The sequence below is a fragment of the Oncorhynchus keta genome, chromosome 21 (genome assembly GCF_023373465.1).
Source record: "Oncorhynchus keta strain PuntledgeMale-10-30-2019 chromosome 21, Oket_V2, whole genome shotgun sequence".
Classification (NCBI taxonomy): Eukaryota; Metazoa; Chordata; class Actinopteri; order Salmoniformes; family Salmonidae; genus Oncorhynchus; species Oncorhynchus keta.
Window position 1 is genome coordinate 38,114,303 of NC_068441.1, and position 22,403 is coordinate 38,136,705.

Genomic DNA, 22,403 nt, shown 5'->3' on the forward strand with positions numbered 1-22,403 from the left:
TTGATTAGACATGCAATAATGTTATTGGCAGACAGAAAATGTAGGATACCTCACAAAAAACGCATTGGTTAACAAAGATTTGATTATGACTGTTAGGAAGTGCTATTTCTTATGCAGGTGACCAGCTTACTGCTATTGCATTGTTATAACTGAGACAACACATAGCAACGTATTTTCACAGTAAAGCATGTGGGGCCCCCTACAGGATAGCTCCCACACACACACACACACACACAATAACTGCTAGGCCAGCGCACACACCAAATTTACCCCTTTAGCTGAACATTGTGTGACGGCGGGATTCTAGAGTGACGGACGGCCCAGCTGAGCCAATGCAAGAAGACTACCTCCAGCCTGAACCAATCCGAAGACCCGATCTTCTAGAATCAACCTACTTTCTGTTCTGTATAAATTGTGTGTGTAGCGGTTAACTCGCTCTCTTTTCCTGCTGGTCTGATGGGCTAACGGAAGGGCCGTATTTACGAGTACCAGATATCTTCACTCTGAATAAACTGTCGCTTGTCGTACAATTTTACCACCTTGTCTGAATTGATCCTTGACCAGCTCGCCCTTCTACATATCCTATTATCAACATGACCAAAGTCTATAGTTGCGATAACATTCTTGAATACTCTCTCTCTCTCTGTTCTAACTTACCACACATTCACATCGTAGCCTATCTGCATGAATCCGTCCTGTTAGAGCCTTTTCCTGTCAGTTTTCTGTTAGCTAGCAATCTCAAGCCACAGTAGTGGCTAACGTTAATCAAAATGTTAGATACAAGTAGACCTGTCACTAGTGCGAACAGCAGCCCCCCTCAGGTCCTAGTTTAAGATGCGATGAAACGGTTGACCGAAAAAAAAGAAATCACAGAGAAAATATATTGACTAATATATTTATTTATTTATTTATGGAGGGCTAAAGAATATCTTTGGGGTCTAAAGCCCCCTAAAATAGGCCTAGCGACGTCCCTGATTGACAAAATATATTTATTGGAGCCAAATCTTCGCGAATAGCCTATACTACTCTGGTGGAAGTACGAGAGGAATCCTGACTGACAACATATATTCATTGGAGCCAAGTCTTTGCGAATAGCCTATTCTACTCTGCTGGAGCTGTGGCACGAAAGAGATGTGTAGTAGTCTAGGCCTATCTGGCTATCTGTGTGTGCCCAAAGCGCACAGACGGAGCGAGTGACACAGTCAAAGAGCCTGCAAGATGTGCATCTTGGTTGTGATTGGTTGATTGGTGATTGGTTGTAAATCATTATGGGCTGCAGAGCAACTCTGCTGTCCTCAGAACTGGATAATTATAAACCGATTCGCATTTTTCCCTCATCCTCCTTTCTTATTAGAACTAGGCTACTATATGCATTGTAGGTAGGTTGCACATTGCTGGAATAATATAGAATCGGGCTAGGTCAAATTTTCTTTTGACTCCTCATTATGAACTCACAAAAAAAGAAAAGTCCTCTCACTGTCAACTGCATTTATTTTCAGCAAACTTAACATGTGTAAATATTTGTATGAACATATCAAGATTCATCAACTGAGACATAAACTGAACAAGTTCCACAGACATGTGACTAACAGAAATGGAATAATGTGTCCCTGAACAAAGGGGGGGTCAAAATCAAAAGTAACAGTCAGTATCTGGTGTGGCCACCAGCTGTGTTAATTATTTCAGTGCATCTCCTCCTCATGGACTGCACCAGATTTTCCAGTTCTTGCTGTGAGATGTTAACCTACTCTTCCACCAAGGCACCTGCAAGTTCCTGGACATTTCTGGGGGGAATGGCCCAAGCCCTCACCCTCTGATCCAACAGTTTCCAGACGTGCTCAATGGGATTGAGATCCGGGCTCTTCGCTGGGCATGGTAGAACACTGACATTCCTGTCTTGCAGGAAATCAAGCACAGACTGAGCAGTATGGCTGGTGGCATTGTCATGATGGAGGGTCATGTCAGGATGAGCCTGCAGGAAGGGTACCACATGAGGGAGGAGGATGTCTTCCCTGTAACACACAGTGTTGAAATTGCCTGCAATGACAAGAAGCTCAGTCCGATGATGCTGTGACACACTGCCCCAGACCATGACGGACCCTCTACCTCCAAATCGATCCCGCTCCAGAATACAGGCCTCGGTGTAATGCTCATTCCTTCGATGATAAACGCAAATCCGACCATCACCCCTGGTGAGACAAAACTGAGACTCGTCAGTGAATAGTACTTTTTGCCAGTCCTGTCTGGTCCAGCGACGGTGGGTTTGTGCCCATAGGCGACGCTGTTGCCGGTGATGTCTGGTGAGGACCTGCCTTACAACAGGCCTACAAGCCCTCAGTCCAGCCTCGCTCAGCCTATTGCGGACAGTCTGAGCACTGATGGAGGGATTGTGCATTCCTGGTGTTACTCGAGCAGTTGTTGTTGCCATCCTGTACCTGTCCCGCAGGTGTGATGTTCGCATGTACTGATCCTGTGCAGGTGTTGTTACACGTGGTCTGCCACTGGGAGGAAGATCAGCTGTCCGTCCTGTTTCCCTGTAGCGCTATATTAGGTGTCTTACAGTACGGACATTGCAATGTATTGCCCTGGCCACATCTACAGTCCCCATGCCTCCTTGCAGCATGCCTAAGGCATGTTCACACAGATGAGCAGGGACCTTGGGCATCTTTCTTTTTGTGTTATTCAGAGTCAGTAGAAAGGCCTCTTTAGTGTCCTAAGTTTTCAGAACTGTGACCTTAATTGCCTACCGTCTGTAAGATGTTAATGTCTGTTCCACAGGTGCATGTTCATTAATTGTTTATGGTTCATTGAACAAGCATGGGAAACAGTGTTTAAACCCTTTACAATGAAGATCTGTGAAGTTATTTGGATTTTTTACGATTTATCTTTGAAAGACAGGGTCCTGAAAACAGGGTCCTGTTTCTTTTCTTGCTGAGTTTATTTTTCGATCTTGGTATTGTTTGCTCAATTTCACTTCTTGTGGCCTAAAATATTTGTCATTCAAAATACATCTGTGAATGAGAATAGCATAGACTCTGACTTTCATAATTATTCCCAATTATTCATCTGTAACTTTAGGACATTAAACACTTTATTAGAACCGTTTGGAAAATACTCTTCATAACTTTAATTTGTGTTAATGCGTTTGTGATATTTCACTTAGTAGGATTAGGCTTTGGTTGTTTGGTTCGCAACGGCAAGGATTTTGTTTTCGTTCTGGCCTTTCTGCATCATTTCTGTATTATAATGCTCTGCTCAAATGTAAGGTTTGTTAAAATTTCTCATTTGATTTTTACATCTTGCCATTGTTTCTTCTATCTCTCACATTATTACCTTAGCAGTGGCGATTTTAGCATGTGAATGTTGGTGGGATAAACATTCATATATTTTAGTTCATGCATGCCAGCTAAGCCACTACACAACACTAAACAATACATTAATTGCACTATAACAGTGACAAATGGTGCCCACAAACTGTTAGCGCCTACATAAAGCTGTCCCAACAGCAGAGCTTTCTTTTCAGCACCATGAATCCTTACCACTGCTACACCTGGCTATCAGCAGAGCCTTGTCTGGCAGCAAAACAATTCATTCAGCCTCATTTACTTCTGTAAAAAAAAACTGCTGATATGGCTAACTCGCTTAAACAAATGTGGTTTCTACTGACAATTGAGATGTACAAACTATGGCATAAGGGGACGACGAGCGGATAAGAGGCCATCTGTAATTTCGATTAAGACATTAATGAGCGAGCTAGGATGGACGAAGTCAATATAACTATTTGTTCAGCACTTTTGAAATGTACAGTGACAGAATTCAGAACATGGGCTGTTCAAGTGTTCTCCCTGTACACCAAGTCAGAACCGTAGGATGAATAAAGAGGACATATAAGCAGACAATGAAAGCTCTTACAATATTTGATGATTACATTTCTCTAAAACAGGTTATATGCTACATGTGCACCACCAAGTCAGAATAGTAGGCTAAGTAATGAGGGGGAAAGGGACCAAATTATTAGGGTGAGGCACACAGGCTACTAACAGCTTACTACACAACATACACTTAGTATGACTTTCTTAGCTACAGTATACATATCTCCCTGGTATATTACATAATTTATGCAGCAGCATACAAGACAAGGACTCACACTGTTGTGCTCACTTGAACAGGAAGGTGGCGCGGCGGTCCTTGTGGGCAAATTTTGTAATCAAACTTCATCATCAATGTTTGACATTCTCTGGATTTATGGTGCTTTCAAGACAACTGGGAACTGGTATAAAACAAGGTTGAATCAGTGATCTTCAGGTCGGCGCTCTAGAAAGAGGCCGAGATCCCGACTTGGAATTCTGAGTTGGATGACCGTTCAAAACGTATTTTCCCAGTCAGAGCTCATTTTTTTTCTAGAGTTCCCAGTTTTCTTAAACTCACTGAAGTCTGATATTTCCCAGTGCCGACTTCCCAGTTGTTTTGAACGCATCAGAAGTCATACTGGACTGACAGCATGGCCAATGTATTCAACCTTTTCTGGCCCATGGCACGTGAACATTTATCCTTTTAAGCTTACAAAAGAGACCCTTAAACCCAGACGTGGACCACACACCCACTCCACTGAATAGCAACCTAGTGATTACTTTGCAACGCTTGTAGTTAGCCACTGAATCCTTCCAAACCACTTAATGTTGAATTAGCGATTTACATTTTATCTATAATTTCTCTTCATATGACAAGGATTGAAAAGGATTTGCCAATAGATTGTCAACGTGATTCATGATGATGACTACTTGTCTGGCTTGCTAGCTAAGATTTTAAAAGTATTATGTTTGGGGCTCCCGAGTGGTGCAGCGGTTTAAGGCGCTGCATCTCAGTACTAGATGCGTCACTACAGACCCTGGTTTGATTCCAGGCTGCATCACAACTGGCTGTGATTGGGAGTCCCAGAGTGTGGTGCATAATTGGCCCTGCGTCGTTAGGGTTTGACCGGGGTAGGCCGTCAAGGACTGAACGCTTTTTGTCAATTTTCACCTAAAATGACATACCCAAATCTAACTACCTGTAACTCAGGCCCTGAAGCAAGGATATGCATATTCTTGGTACAATTTGAAAGGAAACACTTTGTAGTTTGTGTAAATGTGAAAGGAATGTAGGAAAATATAACACAATAGATCTGGCAAAAGATCATTCAAAGAAAAAAACAACTGTTATTTTGTATTTCTTTATACCATCATCTTTGAAATGCAAGAGAAAGGCCATCATGTATTATTCCAGCCCAGCTGCAATTTAATTTGTTGGCCACTAGATGGCAGCAGTGTATGTGAAAAGTTTTAGACAGATCCAATGAACCATTGCATTTATTTTCAAAATCTTGTATCAAGACTGCCCAAATGTGCCTAATTGGTTTATAAATAACTTTTCATGTTTCAAAACTGTGCACTCTCCTCAAACAATAGCATGGTATTTGTTCACTGTACTAGCTACTGTATATTGGACAGTGCAGTTAGATTAACAGTATTTTAAGCTTTCTGCCAATATCAGATATGTCCATGCCCTGGGAAATATTCTTGTAACTTATAACCTCATTCAAATCGCATTAGCATGCATTAGCTCAACGTCCCGCAGGGGACCCAACGATCTTGAAGAAGTTTTAACTGACTTGCGTAGTTAAATAAAGGTTAAATAAATAACAATGAAATAAAAATTCCATAAAGTTACATTAGAAGTGCCCATCCATGAAGGCTCAAGGTCATTGGCCACAGATACAATTATGTCAAATCACATTATATCTACCGTACCTTTGATTAGACTGATCATGTTCAAATTTTTTATTTTATTTAAACAGGTAAGTCAGTTAAGAACACATTTTTATTTACAATGACAGCCTGTGATGCAGCCTGGATTCAACCAGGTAATGCAGTAACGCCTTTGCACTGAATTTTCAAGCCCTCCCTGTAGATTTTGTGGCGACATAGTGTCCCCATGAGTGACAGAACTCTGAGCCAATCACGGCGCAACTAGAGAACATTTACCAACCGCTACACTCCGTATTTTCAGCTAACCACAGAAAGCACGGAGTTAGGCTGAAACACCTGCATTATGGTGCTGCTGTAGTCAAGAAAGCAAAAAAGAGAATGTTTGTATGCGACTTTATTAACTCAAAAAATATATATATGTATTTTACATTGTTTGGAAACTGATATGTGACACATATTAATGCCCAAATAGCATGCAAAACAGGCAACAAAAATAATTAACCAGTCCTATGGGACTGTTCTCTCTGCTACTGCACGGCAAGCGGTACCGATGCACCAAGTTTGGAACCAACATGACCCTGAACAGCTTCTACCCCCAAGCCATAAGACTGCTTAATAGTTAGTCTGGGTAGTGTTAACTATTTAACTATCTGCATTGACCAGTTTTTCACTAACACGTTACTGTTTATTATATATCCTGTTATCCTGTAGTCACTTTATCCCTACCTACCTATATGTACATATCTTCCTCAATTACCTTGTACCCATGCACATTGACTTGGTACTGGTACCCCGTGTATATAGCCAAGTTGTCGTTGCTCATTGTGTATTTATTTATTGTGTTATTTTTCTATTATTTATCTTTTTTTTGTCTCTGCAATGTTGGGAAGCGCCAGTAAGTAAGCATTTCACTGTTAGTCTACATCTGTTGTTTACGAAGCATGTGACAAATACTATATGATTTGATTCTATCCTATAGGATTTTATCTTATAGGATCCTATAGGAATCCAATACAAGAATCCAATAGAAAAATCCCATCAGATTTTGGAACCAGTCCTATTGGAATCCTTTAGGATAGGTTCCAAAATCGTGTAGGATTTTCTATTGTTCTAAATTGAATTTGTAGTGAAATCCTATATTTATTTATTTTTACCAGGGAAAAGCATAAAAAACACAACTATAACATCACATCAAATATTGAAAAATACAATGATTGATATAAAATCAATGTGAGTTATCTGCATCATGTTTTTGCAATACAGCAAGGATATTAGCTTATCTAATGCAAGTGTACACTGTTGGGTGTTACATGTATAGTTTAAAGTAGTATAATGCATATCCAGTGCATGCACATTCTTTCAAGGTGTTTGTCACGTAGGTGCATATTGTGGCTTTAAACAGTATATTTAGGCTTTTATATTAAGTTAAATGATACAACCACAATATGAAAAAATGTGAAGGACAACTTTCCCTCCAATGTTACTTTATCCTGCCTCGAAAACAAATGTCCTATTTCCTATGGGGGAAAAAGACTACATTAACCTTGAATTACTCTGAAATCAAATCTAGGCTATGTACTGCATGGCTCTCTAATCTCCTAGCGTGTGACACAATCTCATGCATGTTGTTGGAGGTCCCAGATGTAGTCGTTGGCGAAGTTCATAATCTGAGTCATGGCGTTCAGGATCAGGATGTCCATGTCTTCATCCATCATCCCCTCCTCATGGTAGTTCTTCACAGGCAGGATGCAGTTCATTGGAACGCCCAGCTCATTACTGCAGATCTGCATCTGAGAAACGATGAAGACAAAAAGGGCTGGTTATATTTAGCATGAGGGATGATCTTTGGATCAGGTTAGCACAACCAAGATTTAACGGTCGCTTTCCAGGTTGACTATATTGCAGATGTTGCATTACATCAACCAATTGCGTGCCATGTCATCAACTGTCTCAGCCTCCAGTATTTATGCTGCAGTAGTTTATGTGTCGGGGGGCTAGGGTCAGTTTGTTATATCTGGAGTACTTCTCCTGTCCTATTCGGTGTCCTGTGTGAATCTAAGTGTGCGTTCTCTAATTCTCTCCTTCTCTCTTTCTTTCTCTCTCTCGGAGGACCTGAGCCCTAGGACCATGTCCCAGGACTACCTGACATGAGGACTCCTTGCTGTCCCCAGTCCACCTGGCCATGCTCCTGCTCCAGTTTCAACTGACCTGAGCCCTAGGACCGTGCCCCAGGACTACCTGACATGAAGGCTCCTTGCTGTCCCCAGTCCACCTGACTGTGCTGCTGCTCCAGTTTCAACTGTTCTGCCTTATTATTATTCACCATGCTGGTCATTTATGAACATTTGAACATCTTGGTCATGTTCTGTTATAATCTGGCACAGCCAGAAGAGGACTGGCCACCCCACATAGCCCGGTTCCTCTCTAGGTTTCTTCCTAGGTTTTGGCCTTTCTAGGGAGTTTTTCCTAGCCACCGTGCTTTTACACCTGCATTGTTTGCTGTTTGGGGTTTTAGGCTGGGTTTCTGTACAGCACTTTGAGATATCAGCTGATGTACGAAGGGCTATATAAATAAATTTGATTTGATTTGATCAACTGTACCTTTGGGCATCAAAGGTACAGCTTTATCATATGGTGTGGTCAGCTGATATGTAAAATCTTATCCGGGCATTGTGAGATTTGGCAATGTAGTCAGCCTGGAACGTGGCCATTGTGAAATTTCATCAGCTCTGCAGTGATTTACCTTATCTTTGATTGCCTTGCTGTAGTAGATTCTCTTCACATCCCTGTTCACCAGCTCACAAGCCTTGTCTGGCATGGTCATGACAACAACTTGAGGGATTTCTGCCGTAGAAATGTAGAATTAATTAATAGAAGGACTAACTTAGGTAATACTGTCATGTAATATTAAAAAGTCAAAAACTACTACAGCTAAATTGAGATAATAATTGAGATTACATTAGAAACGCTAAAAAACAAAAGGGTTTGATGAGCTTACTTACGCAGTTTACTGGCTTCTGCCCTGATGTGTTTCATCTTGTCTATGACTTCCTTATTCATGCGAGAGATTGTGTCTGCTGTCACAACACTGACCAGACAGTGAGTTTTGTCACTTAAACTGGGATTCTGAATGTATTCTTCTTTTTGGTCCGATAGCGGGTGTAAAGGATTGAACTGGCCAAGGAAAGATCAAACTTGTCAGATGATACTACTTTGTTTACATCTAATTCATTTGAATCTTTGGCTAGTGTGTGTGTGTGTGTGTGTGTGTGTGTGTGTGTGTGTGTGTGTGTGTGTGTGTGTGTGTGTGTGTGTGTGTGTGTGTGTGTGTGTGTGTGTGTGTGTGTGTGTGTGTGTGTGCGTGCGTGAATTACCTCATAGCCCTCAGGTAGATGGCCCTTCAGAGCATTGATGATGTCATCAGGGTGCAACCCATTTTTCTGTGTCTCCAGACCCATGACATCATTGAATGCAAAGGGCAGACGTTTTTCTCCTTTTCGGCCTTGAAAGTAGTGTGTCTTATACTAAAAAGAAACATTTTATTTAATAACATCACTTAAATGTTTATGTTTGAAGATAATTATAGATATAGAATTATAGAATTATAGATAAAGAATTATCTATAAATGATACATTATAGAACTCGGAAACATAGTAAAACATCCCGACTGCACAAATATATAATTTATTTGGGACACAATACCCCAAAATGTGCAAAGTGCAAAAAGGTGCACAAAGTAAACGTGCAAGACTAACATTTTGGTTTACTCAACTGAAAGTACGTAACTTAACAGTAGAATTAAGAAATAAGGCCCGAGGGGATGTGGTATATGGCCAATATATCATGGTTAAGGGCTGTTCTTTGGCATGACGCAACATGTGGTAGGAACTTCACTGGACATTATGCAAACTGGAAACCACATATCCTGAGGCTGCATTTATTGTAGCTGGGGATTTTAACAAAGCAAATTTGAGGAAAAGGCTGCCTAAATTCTATCAGCATATTGACTGGAGTACACTCGCTGCTAAAACACTAGACCACTGTTACTCTAACTTCTGGGATGCCTACAAGGCCCTCCCCGTCCTCCTTTCGGCAAATCTGACCACGACTCAATTTAGCTTCTCCCTTTAGGCAGAAACTCAAACAGGAAGTACCTGTGCTAAGGACTATTCAATGCTGGTCTGACCAATCGGAATCCGCGCTTCAAGATTGTTTTGATCATGCGGACTGTGATATGTTCCCGGGTAGCTTCCGAGAATAATATTGACGAATTCACTGAAATGGTAACTGAGTTTATTAGGAAGTGTATAGGAGAGGTTGTACCCACTGTGACTATTGAAACCTACCCTAGCCAGAAACCGTGTATAGATGGCAGCATTTGCGCAAAACTGAAAGCGTGAACCACCACATTGAAACATGGCAAGGTAGCTGGGAATATGGAAGAATAGAAAAAGAGTAGTCATTCCCTCCAAAAGGCAATAAGGCAAAACGTCAGTATAGAGACAAAGTGGAGTTGCATCCCCCCCCCTCTTGCCTATTCATTGTATTGTGGTAAGTGTGTTAGGATAAAGGCAGGAAGTTGGGCCTTCGGGGGAGAGAGTACTTGCTAGATGCGGAAGTAATCTATGCTTTAAGTTGATTGGAGAATCATTTATTTGTTAGATATAAGAAGAATAAACATTTTTGTTGCACCATATCCCTGGATGTCATTGAATGTTTGGCCGTTTGGAAACCTTGAGTGTGGACTGTATGCGTACCAAACAACCCCGCTTCAGGCTCGGGCAGTGGCTATGGTAAAAAGGAAAGGAAGCCACTACATTCAAGTCAAAAAAACTCAGTGAAGGATTACTATCGGAAGGAAATCTCCGGTTCGGACACACGCTGGATATTGTTCTATTCGTAATTGCATTCGGATCGTAAGGACAGTGCGAATGGATGAGCTGCCCTGTTCAATACGATCGTTTGATCATGCATATTATGGAAGCGCAAATGTGCTTTTAATTGGAATGTTTGATAAACTTGGGAATGGAATTCAAAACACAGCTTTGTGAAAACAATTAAGAAGTTTAAGTTTGGGAAACACTGAGATCATACGCACAATGTAGCCTAATCTTATGTCTAATATTTGGCCTAACCTGGAAATGCAATGCATCAACAATGAATCTAAAGATACTGCGTGTTTGAACTTCATTAAAGGGACAACTTATAATGGGATGAAATGTTTAAAACGCATCAAAAATGCTGAACTTGCACATGTTCAATTCAAAATTGGTCAATATGCTGAAATGGAGGACTGTGTTTTTTTAAAGCATTAAAGGTCTAAAGGGGCATTACGTTTAACAATCAAAAACCAACAACTGTGTCATTGTAAATTGAGTGAACTAAAAGTGAATGATGGAGGATGAAATCCCAAATAAGACTCCACTGGAGAGGGCAGAGGAGCATCTAAATTCACTCACTATGCAGCCGGAGAGGCAAACTTGGAGTGTGTACACGCAAAATGAATGAAATAAAAGCCCTTTTTGTTGATGGAGGAAACATTGAAACTGTGGATGAGTCTTGAACCATTTCATGCTGTTCTCAATGACTTTAAGAATGCTCATGGTTCTGTGCTAGAGCTGGTCACAGAGGAGGAACACGAACAGGAGAGCATTAACTATTATCAACCAAGAATGAGAACTTATGAACATTTCCTGAAAGAGGTGGAAAAAAGCTGAAATCGAGCCCCAAACGCTCATTGGACCACACGACAGCATTTCCAATGTGTCAAAAACATCAAGGAAAACAAAGTATTCTAAGACTGCTTCCTCAGTGTCCTCTGCACGCCTAAAAGCTGAGGCAGGACGAGCAGCTCTACTAGCTCGCCAAGCATCATTACAGGACAAGCATGCATTGGAACTGGAGAAAGCTCAACTGAATGTTAGGATGGAAAAAATGCCACTGGAAACGGACATAGCAGCATATAATGCCAAACTAAAGGTCCTGGAGAGTGTTGAGTCAACTTCTCAATTCCATGCTGTGGCAGCCCATTTTCTAAGCCAAGAAGATGGAATGAACTCTTATTTTGAGAGCCAGGAACCTGAGGTCTATAAGGAACCTGAACCATCACCTGTTGAGTTTGCTGCATTAGGTGTAGTTCCAAAGACCCCACTACAAAGTGTTTTACAACAACCGACCACAAAGCCATCAAAACCTATTCGGAAAACAGTCATAAACCACACCCTTCAGCAGCCAACATCAAGGTCTAGCAATCAACACAGAATCAACACTGCGGGTATCAGCCATAATACCAGCCATGATAATCTCTCTACTGTCATTCAAAGGCAGATACAAGGGGTGTAGCAGTAAAGCGGGAGGAGACTGCCAGCAGTGCTCTTGTTTCACTGGAAGCTGGTGAAGATACCGGGGCCGGTACAGATTGTGTACTTGCGATTGTGCCAGTTCAAGTAAAGATGGCAAATGGAAGCAAGTCTGCGTTAACCTATGCATTTCTTGATTCTGGTAGCTCAGCATTTTTTTACGGAGAGACTCATGAGGCAGTTGCAAGCTAAAGGCAGTGAGACTGAAATTCTGCTACGCACAATGGGGCAGGAGAGTCCTACCAAGAGCTTTGAGATATCTGGATTAGAGATTGGCAATGTGGAAGGTGACACATTTCTTGCATTACCAAAGGTCTACACCCAAAATAAGATCCCAGTGACAAGAGAGAATATTCCCACTCAAAGATCTCAAAAGTTGGCCATACCTGAAAGAGATTCAGTTGAAGGAAATTGACGCCGACGTCAAACTCCTGATTGGCGTAAATGCTCCAAAGGCAATGGAACCCTGGCAAATCATCACCCATCCAAAGAGGGTTTTCACTGCATACAATCCGTTGCCTTGACTATTTATGAACGGTCCTCTTAACAATTGTACCAATCTGGGCATCCTACGGTGATGGCAAATCGTATCTCAATGGCCGACCTGGGGGTTCTTCTTGTAAATCAGTACAACCATGACTTCCCTGAGAGAGGGTATGAAGAGAAAAGTGAGATGTCAGCTGAGGATCGTAGGTTTATGGAGATCGTATCAAGCTCCATAACCCTCAAAGACCATCACTACTACTTACCGTTGCATTTTGGCAGAAAAATATGTAGTCCTGCCAAACAATCGTGACATGGCAAAGCAGCGGGCTCTAAATATTATCAGGAAGTTCAAGAAGGACAAAGGTTACGCTGCAGAGTACAAAGGCTTCATGGAAGAGATGATAACAAAAGGTTACGCCGAGAAGGTACCACAAGAACAGCTCCTCAGAGAGAAAGGCAAGGTATGGTACATACCACACCATGGCGTTCACCATAAGTGCAAAGGAACGATACGAGTGGTGTTTGACTGTTCATCATCCTATAAAGGTACATCTCTTAACAGTGAACTCCTTCAAGGCCTTGACCTGGCAAACACGCTTATAGGAGTCTTGCTAAGATTTCGTCAAGAGCACATTGCCACGATGACAGACATCAAAGGAATGTTCCATCAAGTACGTGTCCATGAAGATTACTTAGACTTCCTGTGATTCCTATGATGTCCGGACAGTGATACTAACAAAAGATTGGAGGAGTACAGAATGACGGTTCATCTTTTCGATGCTATATCCTCTCAAAGTTGTGCAAACTTTGCACTGCGAAAGACTGCAGAAGACAACTGTGAGGTACGATGAAGAGGTGATTCAAACAGTCAAGTCCAACTTCTATGTTGATGACTGCCTCAAGTCAGTGGCCACAGAAGAACAAGCCATAGCTCTCACAAAAAAACCTCAGGGATGTGTGCTCTCAGGGTGGGTTCAAATTGACCAAGTGGGTCAGCAACAGCCGCACTGTGCTGGTTTCTATCCTGTTCCCAAGAAAGCTAAGGTAACTGAGCTAAACGACTACCGCCCCGTAGCACTCACTTCCGTCATCATGAAGTGCTTTGAGAGACTAGTCAAGGACCATATCACCTCCACCCTACCTGACACCCTAGACCCACTCCAATTTGCTTACCGCCCAAATAGGTCCACAGACGATGCAATCTCAACCACACTGCAGGAGGTGAGGGACCTCGGAGTTTGGTGTCAGGAAAATAACCTCACACTCAACGTCAACAAAACTAAGGAGATGATTGTGGACTTCAGGAAACAGCAGAGGGAACACCCCCCTATCCACATCGATGGAACAGTAGTGGAGAGAGTAGCAAGTTTTAAGTTCCTCGGCATACACATCACAGACAAACTGAATTGGTCCACTCACACAGACAGCGTCGTGAAGAAGGCGCAGCAGCGCCTATTCAACCTCAGGAGGCTGAAGAAATTCGGCTTGTCACCAAAAGCACTCACAAACTTCTACAGATGCACAATCGAGAGCATCCTGGCGGGCTGTATCACCGCCTGGTACGGCAACTGCTCCGCCCTCAACGGTAAGGCTCTCCAGAGGGTAGTGAGGTCTGCACAACGCATCACCGGGGGCAAACTACCTGCCCTCCAGGACACCTACACCACCCGATGTTACAGGAAGGCCATAAAGATCATCAAGGACATCAACCACCCGAGCCACTGCCTGTTCACCCCGCTATCATCCAGAAGGCGAGGTCAGTACAGGTGCATTAAAGCTGGGACCGAGAGACTGAAAAACAGCTTCTATCTCAAGGCCATCAGAGTGGCTGCTGCCAACACACCGACACTGACTCAACTCCAGCCACTTTAATAATGGGAATTGATGGGAAATTATGTGAATATATCACTAGCCACTTTAAACAATGCTACCTTATATAATGTTACTTACCCTACATTATTCATCTCGTATGCATACGTATATACTGTACTCTATATCATCGACTGCATCCTTATGTAATACATGTAATACATGTATCACTAGCCACTTTAACTACGCCACTTTGTTTACATACTCATCTTATATGTATATACTGTACTCGACACCATCTACTGTATCTTGCCTATGCTGCTCTGTACCATCACTCATTCATATATCCTTATGTACATATTCTTCATCCCCTTACACTGTGTATAAGACAGTAGTTTAGGAATTGTTAGTTAGATTACTTGTTGGTTATTACTGCATTGTCGGAACTAGAAGCACAAGCATTTCGCTACGCTCGCATTAACATCTGCTAACCATGTGTATGTGACAAATAAAATTTGATTTGATGAACACAAAGCCAAGCAGATAAAAGAACTGGACCTGGACAGAGAAAAGCTGCCTGTTGAAAGAGCACTTGGAATCCGATGGAACATTGATAGTGATGCGTTTACCTTCCGAGTCACTGTCAAGAACAGACCCCTTTCAAGAATAGGTATTCTCTCAACTGTCAACTCTATATTTATGATCCATTAGGTTTCCTCGCCCCATTTGTATTAAAGGCAAAGCAAATTCTTCAAGTGCTCTGCAAGCTAAAGTGTGGATGGGATGAAGTCATCCCTGAAGAACACTCTATTTCATGGCAGAGATGGCTCTCAGAGCTGGACCAGCTCTCCAGATAGACAGGTGTATGATGCCTGAGAACTTTGGTCAAGTCAAGACTGCACAGCTGCATCACTTCGGTGATGCAAGTGAACAAGGTTATGGCACGGCAAACTACCTTAGGTTCACAAACGGTATGGAAAAGGTTCACATTGCATTCATACTGGGGAAATCAAGGGTGACTCCACTCAAGCAGATGACAATCCCCAGACTGGAACTTGCTGCACCAACATTGGCAGTGCGAGTGGACAGGATGTTAAGGTTGGAGCTCCAGATTGAACTTGAGAAGTCAACTTTTTGGACGGACAGCCAGTCTGTGCTAAAATACATCCGCAATGATACCAAGTGATTCCATACCTTTTGTGGCTAATAGGGTTGCTATGATCCATGACCTATCGAAAGCAAAACAGTGGAGGTATTTGATCTCCAAACACAACCCAGCCGATGATGCCTCGGATTACATGTTGAAATGTTCCTGAACTCAAAGAGATGGCGCAAAGGACTAGAATTCCTGGAGAAACCTGAAACTCAATGGCCGAAAGTCCCTGAGGAGCTTAGCTCCATCCCTCCGGACGATCCAGAGGTGAGAAGACATAATCGTAAACAGTACAAGTGTGGAAGAAAAGAGTCCAACCAGCAAACTGAGTACTATTCAACCTGGAACAGCTTGAAGAAAGCAGTTGCCTGGATGCTGAAACTGAAGAAACGTCTTCTACAGTTAAGCCAGAAAAGGAAAAATCTCTCTCAAACTGATCCAAGATCAGATCAGTCTGACAAACTCACTGAAGGAACAAATTGACAAGTTCAAACTGACGTTTGGAAAAGAAAGTCTGTCTGTGGATGACCTAGATGAAGCAGAAAAGGTCATCATTCGATTTGAGCAACGACAGCACTTTAAACAAGAAATTGCACTAGTTGTGAAAGGAAAACAATGTTGATCCAATTGTTGACAATGGCATTCTGAGAGTAGGAGGAAGGTTAGCAAAGCTGCTATGCCTACAGAACTAAAGAATCCTATGATCCTGCCCAAAGACTCCTACATCTCCAGACTGATCTTACTCCACATCCATGAGCAGGTTGGCCACTCTGGGAGAGGTCACATGCTTTCTAGACTTTGCCAGCGATATTGGATACCCTGTGCCAACTCCTTAGCAAGGAAGATCCTTAAGAGCTGTGTCTTCTGCAGGTGGATGCAAGCTAGAGCTGGAGAACAGAAGATGGCCGACCTTCCACAAGATCGGGTGTCACCTGATTTGCCGCCTTTCACCCATGTGGGCATAGATTACTTCGGCCCCATAGAGGTGAAGCGAGGCCGCGTTCATGTGGAGCGGTATTGTGTGATCTTTACTTGCCTTGTGAGTCGAGCTGTCCATCTAGAAGTTGCTAGTTACCTGATTCCTGCATCAATGCCCTGCGCAGGTTCATCTGTCGAAGGGGCCCAGTAACCAGTATCAGAACAGACAATGGCACCAACTTTGTTGGAACACACAGAGAGCTAGGAGAAGCTCTGAAAGCACTGGATCACAACAAGATTCAAATGAATTACTGAAGGAAGGAGTGACATGGTCATTCAATCCTCCCTCTTGAGCCCACAATGGGGGGGTATGGGAGAGGTTGATCCGACTGGTGAAAAAGATCCTCTATTTAGTCCTTAAAGAGCAAGTACTTGATGAGGCTTTGCAGACAGCCTTGTGTGAAGTTGAGGCGATTATGAACGACAGACCAATCACTACTGTAATAAATGACCCTAATGATCTAGAACCCCTGACTCCAAACCATCTGCTTCATCTGAAAGCTAAGCCAGTCCTGCCACCAGGACTATTCCAGAGAAGCGACCTATACTCACGAAGGAGATGGAAGTACAAGTACAATATATCACTAAACTCTTCTGGAAGAGATGGATCAGGGAGTATCTTCCACTTATGCAGGAGCGGAACAAAACTAAGAGAAACTTCAGTCCTGGTGACCTCGTGGTCATCGTCGATGACACTGCCCCAAGGAACTCTTGGCTAATGGGGCGTGTGGTGGAGGCTTTGCCAGGGGTCAAAGGTCTTGTCCGGAGCGTCATGGTTAAGACTAAGACCAATATTTTAGAGGCCTATCGATAAACTCTGTTTGCTCCTTGAGGCGACGGAGTGAAACACACACACACACACACTCCTCCATCTTAGAATCACGTGCACCTCTGATTAGTTGATGTCGTACTCTTACATTCTTTGATGTCATACATTTTTGGATGTCAAATCCTTGACATTTTTGGAAGTTGAACACCTTTACACTTCAACTCAGACTGAGATCTATGGACTATTTTCCTATATGGCACCTTGTATATTTGTATATAGCTATGAACTGTAATAGTGCTGGTATTCTGGTATAAAATGTTTTGTGTATTGGCTCTACGTTTGAATATTAAGTAATTGTTGTGCATTCAGTGCAGTGCAATTAGGGGCCGGTATGTTAGAGCCGATTTGGACATATTTGTATAAAAGACTGAACATACAGAGCTCAATGTATATTTCTGTAAATATATTAATGTATATGATGAAATATTATATTATATTTTTATGATTTATATTTGCCTGATTGAGATATATTCATTTGTTAGTGTAATTCAGTTTTTGGCCCCCCCTCTTGCCTATTCATTGTATTGTGGTAAGTGTGTTAGGATAAAGGCAGGAAGTTGGGCCTTCAGGGGAGAGAGTCCTTGCTAGATGCGGAAGTAATCTATGATTTAAGTTGATTGGAGAATCATTTATTTGTTAGATATAAGAAGAATAAACATGTTTGTTGCACCATATCTCTGGATGTCATTGAATGTTTGGCCGTTTGGTACGCATACAGTCCACACTCAAGGTTTCCAAACAACCCCGCTTCAGGCTTGGGCAGTGGCTATGGTAAAAAGGAAAGGAAGCCACTACAGGCTCAGACACAAGACGTATGTGGCAGCGTCTACAGATAATCACGGGACTACAAAAGGGTTCCCAGCCACAGAAAGCCCAAGGACAACCCCAATATTTTTGGGGGGCGGATGCATAAGGGGTGGCCGGTCGAGCAGCGGAGAGTGAAGAGCGGGTCATCAGTCCGGTGCCATTTGTGATGGCTCCACGCACCAGATCTCCAGTGCGCCTCCCCAGCCCGATATGTCCTATGCCGGTTCCTCGCATTCGCCATGAGGAGCGTGTCGTCAGTCCACTGCCAAAGAAACCCCAAGATTATTTTTTTTGGGGGGGGGTACATGGAGCTGGGAGAGCCAGAGACTGTCAGGGAGGCAATGGAGAAGTTGGGAGAGAGAGAGATGAGAGAGATGTTGTGCAAGTGTGTTCTGCTCAACATTCGACCAGAGGATCTGGTTAGCAGTCTGGTGAAACCTGTGCCGGCTCCACACGTGTGGACTCCAGTACACCTCCCAGTCCGGTACGTCCTGTGCCTAATCCCCCGCACTCGCCCTGAAGTGTGTGTCATCAGTCCGGTGCCACCTGTACCGGCTCCACGCACTAGGCCTCCAGTGCGCATTCCCGGTCCGGAGCTTCCGGCGATGGTCCCCGGTCCGGAGCTTCCGGTCCGGAGCTTCCGGTGACGGTCCCCGGTCCGGAGCTTCCGGTGACGGTCCCCGGTCCGGAGCTTCCGGTGACGGTCCCCGGTCCGGAGCTTCCGGCGACGGTGCCCGGTCCGGGCAAGGCGTCCAGCCTGCTCCATGTCAGGAGCCCTCCTTTGCACCGGTGCCCAGTCCAGGCATGGCGTCCAACCCAGCTCCATGGCCGGAGTCCTCCTTTGTGCCGATGCCCACCCCAGGCACGGCATTCAGCCCGTCACGACAGCGGGATCTGGGCAGGGGCTACGACCTACACCGGCGCCGCCACCAACACTAATCACCCACCCCCCTACTCTCCCCATTTGGTTTCAGGTTTTGCGTTCGGAGTCCGCACCTTTGGGGGGGTACTGTCACGCCCTGACCATAGAGAGCCCTTGTTTCTCTATTGTGTAGTAGGTCAGGGTGTGACTAGGTAGGATGCCGGACGAACACACCTAATTAACATCTCTCTCTCCCAACATATCCATCGCCACCCGACAGTCTCTGGCTCTTCAGGGTGAGTACGAGGAGCTGGCACAGATGGCAACGGACTGATTTCCCGCTCTTCCACACTCCGCCGACCACCCCTCGTGCCCCCTACAAAGAATCTTGGAGTTTCTGTGGCCGCGGTCCCTGGCGTCATCGCTGTCCTTCCACCTTCCTTGGTGTCTCACAACCTCCCATGATCTCCTGCCAGGTCCAAAACTGGTGGGATATTCTGTCACGAACATGAGGAGAGACAGACCAAGGCGCAGTGTGTGAGTTCCACATATTTATTTCAAAGTGAAACTAAAACAAATCAATAAATTTAAAAAACGAACAACGAAACGTGACTACGTGGTGCACATGCACAAACACAAAACAATATCCCACAAACACAGGTGGGAAAAATAGTTACTTAAATATGATCCCCAATTAGAGACTGATTACCAGCTGCCTCTAACTGGGAACCATACAAAACACCAACATAGAAAATTTAAACTAGAACACCCCCTAGTCACGCCCTGACCTACTACACCATAGAGAAACAATGGCTCTCCATGGTCAGGGCGTGACAGATATTACTTGTTAGAGTTTGCTGCACTGTTGGAACTAGAAGCACAAGCATTTCGCTATACCAGCGAAAACATCTGCTAAACAGGTGTATGTCAAATCAAATTTTATTTGTCACATACACATGGTTAGCAGATGTTAAATGCGAGTGTAGCGAAATGCTTGTGCTTCTAGTTCCGACAATGCAGTGATAACCAACAAGTAATCTAACTAACAATTCCAAAACTACTGTCTTATACACAGTGTAAGGGGATAAGGAACATGTACATAAGGATATATGAATGAGTGATGGTACAGAGCAGCATACAGTAGATGGTATCGAGTACAGTATATACATATGAGATGAGTGTGTAGACAAAGTAAACAAAGTGGCATAGTTAAAGTGGCTAGTGATACATGTGTTACATAAGGATGCAGTCGATGATGTAGAGTACAGTATATACATATGCATATGAGATGAATCATGTAGGGTAAGTAACATTATATAAGGTAGCATTGTTTAAAGTGGCTAGTGATATATTTACATAATTCCCATCAATTCCCATTATTAAAATGGCTGGAGTTGGGTCAGTGTCAATGACAGTGTGTTGGCAGCAGCCACTCACTGTTAGTGGTGGCTGTTTAACAGTCTGATGGCCTTGAGATAGAAGCTGTTTTTCAGTCTCTCGGTCCCAGCTTTGATGCACCTGTACTGACCTCGCCTTCTGGATGATAGCGGGGTGAACAGGCAGTGGTTCGGGTGGTTGATGTCCTTGATGATCTTTATGGCCTTCCTGTAACAACGGGTGGTGTAGGTGTCCTGGAGGGCAGGTAGTTTGCCCCCGGTGATGCGTTGTGCAGTCCTCACTACCCTCTGGAGAGCCTTACGGTTGAGGGCGGAGCAGTTGCCGTACCAGGCGGTGATACAGCCCGCCAGGATGCTCTCGATTGTGCATCTGTAGAAGTTTGTGAGTGCTTTTGGTGACAAGCCGAATTTCTTCAGCCTCCTGAGGTTGAATAGGCGCTGCTGCGCCTTCTTCACGACGCTGTCAGTGTGAGTGGACCAATTCAGTTTGTCTGTGATGTGTATGCCGAGGAACTTAAAACTAGCTACCCTCTCCACTACTGTTCCATCGATGTGGATAGGGGGTGTTCCCTCTGCTGTTTCCTGAAGTCCACAATCATCTCCTTAGTTTTGTTGACGTTGAGTGTGAGGTTATTTTCCTGACACCACACTCCGAGGGCCCTCACCTCCTCCCTGTAGGCCGTCTCGTCGTTGTTGGTAATCAAGCCTACCACTGTTGTGTCGTCCGCAAACTTGATGATTGAGTTGGAGGCGTGCGTGGCCACGCAGTCGTGGGTGAACAGGGAGTACAGGAGAGGGCTCAGAACGCACCCTTGTGGGGCCCCGTGTTGAGGATCAGCGGGGAGGAGATGTTGTTGCCTACCCTCACCACCTGGGGGCGGCCCGTCAGGAAGTCCAGTACCCAGTTGCACAGGGCGGGGTCGAGACCCAGGGTCTCGAGCTTGATGACGAGCTTGGAGGGTACTATGGTGTTGAATGCCGAGCTGTAGTCGATGAACAGCATTCTCACACAGGTATTCCTCTTGTCCAGGTGGGTTAGGGCAGTGTGCAGTGTGGTTGAGATTGCATCGTCTGTGGACCTATTTGGGCGGTAAGCAAATTGGAGTGGGTCTAGGGTGTCAGGTAGGGTGGAGGTGATATGGTCCTTGACTAGTCTCTCAAAGCACTTCATGATGACGGAAGTGAGTGCTACGGGGCGGTAGTCGTTTAGCTCAGTTACCTTAGCTTTCTTGGGAACAGGAACAATGGTGGCCCTCTTGAAGCATGTGGGAACAGCAGACTGGTATAGGGATTGATTGAATATGTCCGTAAACACACCGGCCAGCTGGTCTGCGCATGCTCTGAGGGCGCGGCTGGGGATGCCGTCTGGGCCTGCAGCCTTGCGAGGGTTAACACGTTTAAATGTCTTACTCACCTCGGCTGCAGTGAAGGAGAGACCGCATGTTTCCGTTGCAGGCCGTGTCAGTGGCACTGTATTGTCCTCAAAGCGGGCAAAAAGTTATTTAGTCTGCCTGGGAGCAAGACATCCTGGTCCGTGACTGGGCTGGATTTCATCTTGTAGTCCGTGATTGACTGTAGACCCTGCCACATGCCTCTTGTGTCTGAGCCGTTGAATTGAGATTCCACTTTGTCTTTGTACTGACGCTTAGCTTGTTTAATAGCCTTGCGGAGGGAATAGCTGCACTGTTTGTATTCAGTCATGTTGCCAGACACCTTGCCCTGATTAAAAGCAGTGGTTCGCGCTTTCAGTTTCACGCGAATGCTGCCATCAATCCACGGTTTCTGGTTAGGGAATGTTTTTATCGTTGCTATGGGAACGACATCTTCGACGCACGTTCTAATGAACTCGCACACCGAATCAGCATATTCGTCAATGTTCCCATCTGACGCAATACGAAACATGTCCCAGTCCACGTGATGGAAGCAGTCTTGGAGTGTAGAGTCAGCTTGACCAATAAAGTTGGATTTGATTTGC

The 22,403-nt window shown here is 44.1% G+C and overlaps 1 protein-coding gene across 1 annotated transcript in view; it reads right to left on the bottom strand.

Moving 5' to 3' along the window:
* Positions 1 to 6,124: 6,124 nt before the first annotated feature.
* The window catches only part of LOC118400534 (interferon-induced protein 44-like), a 31,108-nt gene continuing 14,829 nt past the window's right edge, over positions 6,125 to 22,403 (bottom strand). The window contains exons 5-8 of the mRNA XM_052473832.1: positions 9,122 to 9,271; positions 8,750 to 8,921; positions 8,491 to 8,591; positions 6,125 to 7,537 (exon numbers count right to left, since the gene is read on the bottom strand). Of these exons, the coding sequence (XP_052329792.1) occupies positions 7,364 to 7,537; positions 8,491 to 8,591; positions 8,750 to 8,921; positions 9,122 to 9,271 (597 nt within the window). The 3' untranslated portion in view covers positions 6,125 to 7,363. The remainder of the gene's footprint in view (positions 7,538 to 8,490; positions 8,592 to 8,749; positions 8,922 to 9,121; positions 9,272 to 22,403) is intronic.